The 6,107-nt window shown below is 40.4% G+C and overlaps 1 protein-coding gene across 1 annotated transcript; it reads right to left on the reverse strand.

Moving 5' to 3' along the window:
- Nucleotides 1-3,757: 3,757 nt before the first annotated feature.
- Nucleotides 3,758-5,718, reverse strand: LOC143543326 (CASP-like protein 1F2). The gene is made up of 3 exons (XM_077035674.1): nt 5,483-5,718; nt 4,606-4,729; nt 3,758-4,119 (listed from the first exon to the last, which is right to left on the reverse strand). The coding sequence occupies exons 1-3, from the start codon at nt 5,701-5,703 to the stop codon at nt 3,898-3,900; spliced, it is 567 nt and encodes a 188-aa protein (XP_076891789.1). The 5' UTR covers nt 5,704-5,718; the 3' UTR covers nt 3,758-3,897.
- Between the last annotated feature and the right edge of the window lie 389 nt (nt 5,719-6,107).

Below are 6,107 nucleotides of genomic sequence, written 5' to 3' on the forward strand. Positions count from 1 at the left end.
ATGTATGCGGTTAAGACCGGCATATCAGTGTGGAAAGTTCATTAAGTATAAATGTAAGATTATCAGCGTCAATGTGATAAGGAGAATCATTTTCATTAGAAGTGGCTCTGGGCCTTTTCTTTTACAAGTTTGGAATTGATCTACATGCACTGTGTAATTGAGCTCCCTTCCATGTTGTTTGGATGGGAGTGCCATCGAGCCGATATGCACTTGGTTCGGAATCTCGTTGTTTACGCAGTATGTAGTCTCCAACATTGTAGCTGTAGTTTCGTGTTTTTCCCAACTGGGGTTCTACACGCGTTGGCCTGCTCAGCATCCCTTACGCCACGATGTGTGCGAGTTCTCCATCTCTGACGAATGTCTCGATGATGTCTTTCAATTCTATGCATTCGTCGGTGCTGTGGCCTTTTGTCCTGTGGAAGTCACAGAATTTGCTCTGATCAGCGTTGTGACGCTCTCGGATTATTGGAGCCTTTGGCCATGGGAGCCTCTCGGTGTCGAAAATCTCGGTGACGCTTTTGGTGAGCGGCGTCCACCGGGGGTTCCGGTTCGACGACTGCTGTTGTCCTTTCCGCCTAACCGAGGGTGCGAGCCGGATGAGGTGTCGAAGTTTACCCTTGACTGCCAAATACCTAGCTTCCTCTTTTTGTTTAGTCGGGCGGTAAGGACGTTATTTTCTCTTGTTTTCTGGGTGTAGAGGTTTGTGCTTTGGGGAAGATCTCTACCCAGTTGCTTTTCCGTTTCCGCGAAGCGTTTAGCTGCTGTCATGATGGCATCCCATGTGGATGGCATGCCATCTTTACCCGTTAAGGTGCGGATGAGCTCTGGGTCTTTCGCGCCCTGGATGAAAGCAGCGCGAACAAGATCTTCGCTAATACTGCCCAGACTTAGCTTCTTTGAATTGAAGCGCGTGATGAAGTCTAGTAAAGACTCATCTTCCTCTCGGATGCAGTTGAGGATTGTCCATTGCTCTTCAGTGTACTTTCTTTGTTGACTGAAGTGTTGGCTGAACTTCTGTTGGAAGTCTGCCCAATCGTAGATGTGGTGGACCGGTAGACGGTCGAACCACGCTCTGGCTGCTCCAACCAACGTCATCTGGAACATATAACACCACGTGGGTTCCGTCCAGTTGCTGACAGTTGCCCCCGCTATGAATCTGTTCAAATGATCGTCTGGGTCGGATATACCATCATAGGTGCCGATATTGGACATCTGTTTGGCACTTGTTGGGGCGATTGCTTCCGCAATGTCCCTTGCAAACTTGGAGGTTCCCGCATTTGCAGCGGTTGGTCTGAAGGTTTTAGAGAAGTCACGTGGGTTTCCACCCGCGTTTTTTGGTTTGAAGGTTTCTCCAAAATTCCTTCTTGATTGGAAGTCTGTTTCCTTACGCTTCCCTTTCGCCTTATGGCGAGGGTTTACGTCGGTGTCGGATTCCTCCGAATCATCGTCCAAGTACTCGCACTCATTGCTCATGTTGAGCTGTTGTCGAGTGCTTCCGAATTCGTCAGCCTGTTGGAGTGAACGTAAGCGTTCATCCAACTCAGCTTGGAATTCCCTTTGACGTTTTTCCGCCCACGCTTTAACTTGTTCAAGTGTTTGGCGGGGGGGCCTCGTCTGTTGTCTTTCCACCTGGGTATCAATGAATCCCAGGGGAGGATTGTTTACTGCACTTGCCCCGGCTCGGGTAACCGGGGTAGTGTTCGTAAAATTTACTGCACTTGTCCCGGCTTGGGTAACCGGGGTAGTGTTCGTAAAATGTGTGTATTCGCCGGTGTTCCCCCCAGTAGCTGGGGTTGTGGTTACCGGGGTTTCTTGGTTACTCCCTGGCCTGGGGACCGGAGTAACGTTAACCATCTTTTCGGAGGTTTTGAAAAAACTGAGAGAATTAGTTCTAGCTTTTATGCACGGATGGCGCCAATGAAGAAACACTAATTGACCCCGGGCATGTTTCCCACGAGGGGTTAGGTCCGGCAAAGATGGTTCTTCTGATGACCTGCAAAACAGACACCGTGAGCTCGTCACTAAGAAGGGGGGGTACCTCCTTGTGACCACCCTCCGGCGTGAGAATCAGACTAGATTGCTCTTGAATATAAGTGTATATTAAGAGATTGCTAGAGAAGATAAGATAATGAGATATCAGATAATGTAAGATAATGTAATGTCCATACCATTCCAAGGTGTTGGAGTATTTATAGCCGAAGGTAGGTTTCCAAGAAGGTACAGCCGGCTGAATAGTATTCCTGTTCTGCCAACTGTGGGCTACGCACATGCCATGCTGGTAGTTGGTGGGTAGGCAGCGGCTGATAGTGACCAGGCCGGCTGTGTACTATTCTTTTCCACCAACTGCAGGCTATGCACGTGCTACGACAGGTTGGTGAGTAGGCAGCGGCTAATAGTGACAGGGGTTGGTGAGTAGGCAGCGGCTGATAGTGACCAGGCCGGCTGTGTACTATTCCTTTGTCACAGTGAGCTGTCGCTGCTTTGGTCAGACCTTTTGTCCATACCTCGTCAGGTACAGTACAAAAGGTCCTCCAGTAGCGTACGGACTGGCTCATTTGGGCGGGAGTATTCCCGGCTTTGGGCGGGAGTGCTCCCGGCTTGCTCACTCCTTCTTCAGGTGACATTACTGAATTATTTAAGAGTTAAGTACCTTGTGCGTGTGTAGCCTTGCTGCGCGGGTAGCCTTCCCTGATGGCTAGTATCCGTTACTGCGGGAACAGGCGGAGTACGTCAACCATTGGGAGGCTTTTCCTGCGGGAACAGCTTGCGTACTGCGCGTAAGGACGTCACGTCTCTGAGCATGGTGGGTCCTGCGGATCCAGTTGGTTTCTGCGCAGACGTCTCTCTTCAAGGTGAGTCTTGCGAGTTTAGCCTTTGCGCAGACGTCCCTGTTGAAGGTGAGTCTTGCGGTTTCAACTGCGCAGACGTCCCTCTTTGAGGTGAGTCTTGCGGGTCCAACTGGGCTCTGCTGGGACCTACCTCTTCATCTATCTAAATTATTCATAAAATATGTGAGATATTTGTTGAATATGTGTTAAATACGTATAAAACACATAGAAAACGAGTATCTCATACCACATAACACATAATATATTTTACGTAAAGATTCGCCCGTTACATAGCGCTTATATATGGGATTATAATTTTGACAGAGTGCCAAACTCTCCAAGTTGAACATTGACAGGCTCTTACTGAAAATTAACTGGTTTTACAACCACATGATATAAGAAATTATTAAATTATATGATATATATAAATAGAGATCAATATCTTGGACAAAAATTACTAAACTAGCGTATAGATTCGCCCGTGACGTAGCGCTCACCCGCTCTAGCTCAACTCATTTTGATCTGAATTCATTTCATTTAGTTTTTAACGTGTCCTTCGTAATCATAGCATTTGCGACTTAATCACTTTGCAAGATATGAGATGTTTTAGCTTAAGGGGTTTAACTATTAGTATAAATATTATTGTTACTTTCGCATATAACTTGCTAGCAATCTCCATAATTAATTTTTGAAGACCATTTCTAGAGGTTTTTTGATATTTTCTTTGGCAATGGGCAACACATGACATGTTTTATTGTTTTGAATAACCTACATATGGGTTATTGAAGATGCTATGATAGTTCCCCATCAGAGGAAAGAGTTATACCAAAGTGTAAAAATAAGACTTTATTTTCTAACTTCCAAATTTAATATACTTTCAATTTTTATTGACCATATAGTACCTACATTCAAAATCACCATTTATATACTTTTTTAATTAATAAGCACTTTTATTTAACACTAAAATTAAGGTGAAAAACACAAGTTACTAACATCACTAAATCATCACAATTCATAAAAGACATTTAGGTCATTTCACATGTGCATTAGATAGATACATGTCACTTCTTTAAACCGGGATTTGTCTCGATTTATTAGCAGAGATGATAGTGAGGAGGACATAGCAAAACACAACTATGTAACCCAAGATCAAGGAAAAAACAGCTTTGTGACAAAATTTCCCAAAGTTGTCACAAACGGGCATCCAACCCGTATGGCTATTCCCATACTTGCCCACTTGAGCGAAAGTAGTCGCGGCTCCAGATCCAGCCGCCAACAATACCGCTAAAATCTGTATGCAAAAGGCAAGTTAAAAAGTAATCATTTAATCACATAACATTAAACATCAATTAATCCACAAAAGTTATGAAACAATACCCACAAAATACTTGAGGACAAAATCTTTGATTTCTTATTCGAAAAGTTGGTTAAAAATTCAATCCATATATTACCAAAAAAGAAAAAAAAAGAAAAAAATTTAAATTAAATGAGACAATATTAGTTTATGAATATTAATGTGGTAAAGTACAAAATCCCCACGGAGGTGGATGTTTCATTGTGCCTAAAACCAATAAATGCTGTTTTATCTTAGGTCTTAGGATTTAAAAATTAGGTAAAAAAGTAGTCTTAAAAAATCTATAACTTAAAATAAATCATTAAAAAATTCTAATTTAAAAAATAGTAATTGAGAGCTCTAACTTGTAAGTAATAACTAAATTCATGAAAAAATAAAATATATGTTACATGCATAAATTGTATAAGAGTAAACACACATTACCAGATCATGGATGAACAAATAGAAGTAGTTAGCCGAGTTGGACAGCTTCCAGCCGAGTTTAAAAGCCGGCAGCAACGACAACACCGACAAGGCACAAGCAACCACATTCATGAACGTAAAAAACCTGTAACAAATCACATTACCGAACTCAAAAAACATCATCGTTTGGTTATTTTAAACAGATGATATATTATAAATACCGACCTGAAGAAACTAGCCAAAAAAAAAAACTCAAAAAACATCATCATAGATGCTTTTTTTCAAAAACATCTTTGTAACATAAGCAACAAAGTTAACCACTAAAAAAAATTTATTGTACCGTAAGACAATGTTAACCACTAAAAAAAACATCGTAGATACGTGTTTTTTCTCCCAGAAACAACATTGTAACAAAAAAAAAAACAAAGTTAACCACTCAAAAAAAACATCATCGTAGGTGTGTGTGTTTTTTTTCTCTTTCAAAAAACATCATCATACCGTAAGCAACAAAGATAACTACTAAAAAAAACAACATCGTAACGTAAGAAACAAAGTTAACCACTTAAAAAACATCATTGCAGTTGTGTTTTTTTTCTCTTTTAAAAAACATCATCGTACCGTAACCAACAAAGTTAACTACTAAAAAAACATCATTGTATCATAAGGCAAAGTTAACCACTCAAAAAACATCATCCTAGGTGTGTGTTTTTTTTTTCTGTCAAAAAACATAATCATGCCGTAAACAACCAAGTTAACTACTAAAAAAAAACATCATTGTACCATAAGACAAAGTTAACCACTCAAAAAACATCATAGTAATTGTGTTTTACTTTTTTTTTATTTTCAAAAAAACACAAGCATTAACAAAAGTTAACAACTCAAAAAAACATCATCGTACTTGAAGGCAGGAGAGTAGGTGTAACGCGCGTCGAGACTCGTCCCATACAACACCTTAGACTGGCGGCTATTGAGCATCAAAACAACGGCTGCAATTGAGGTGGCAGCCGCCACAATTCTTAGCCCAATTTGTGAAGCCATGAAAGACAAATGCGTGTTTGGAGATGGGATTTGTTCGATTTTTACGACGGCCGAGTTGTTGTTGTTGTTTTCGGTTTCCATTTGATTAAAGGAGAAACCTTAGTTTTGAAGGTGGGTTGTACAAGTTTGGTGGTGGAGGTTGTTTATTTATAGGGGTGAAGGTGGTGGCAATATGGGGTGGTTAGTCAAAAATAATAATAACGATAAATAATAATATTAATAATAATAAAATCATAACAATAATAATAATAATAATAAGATGACGTGGGTGAGATTAAAGTGGGAGTGAGGGGGGCTCACGTCCATATTTGAGCATGGTCACCTTTTGCAATTTAATCAAATTTCCAAAATATAATAATAATAATAATAATAATAATAATAATAATAATAATAATAATAATAATAATAATCATCTGAATTGAGTCTTAAGTATAATCTAAATATTCCAGACTTGTGGCATAAATGGAAGGATGTTTGGATTCAAT

This window comes from Bidens hawaiensis, unplaced genomic scaffold (assembly GCF_021521415.1).
Source record: "Bidens hawaiensis isolate Kalapana, Puna unplaced genomic scaffold, B.hawaiensis_p1.1 tig00013117_1, whole genome shotgun sequence".
In the NCBI taxonomy this organism is placed as follows: domain Eukaryota; kingdom Viridiplantae; phylum Streptophyta; class Magnoliopsida; order Asterales; family Asteraceae; genus Bidens; species Bidens hawaiensis.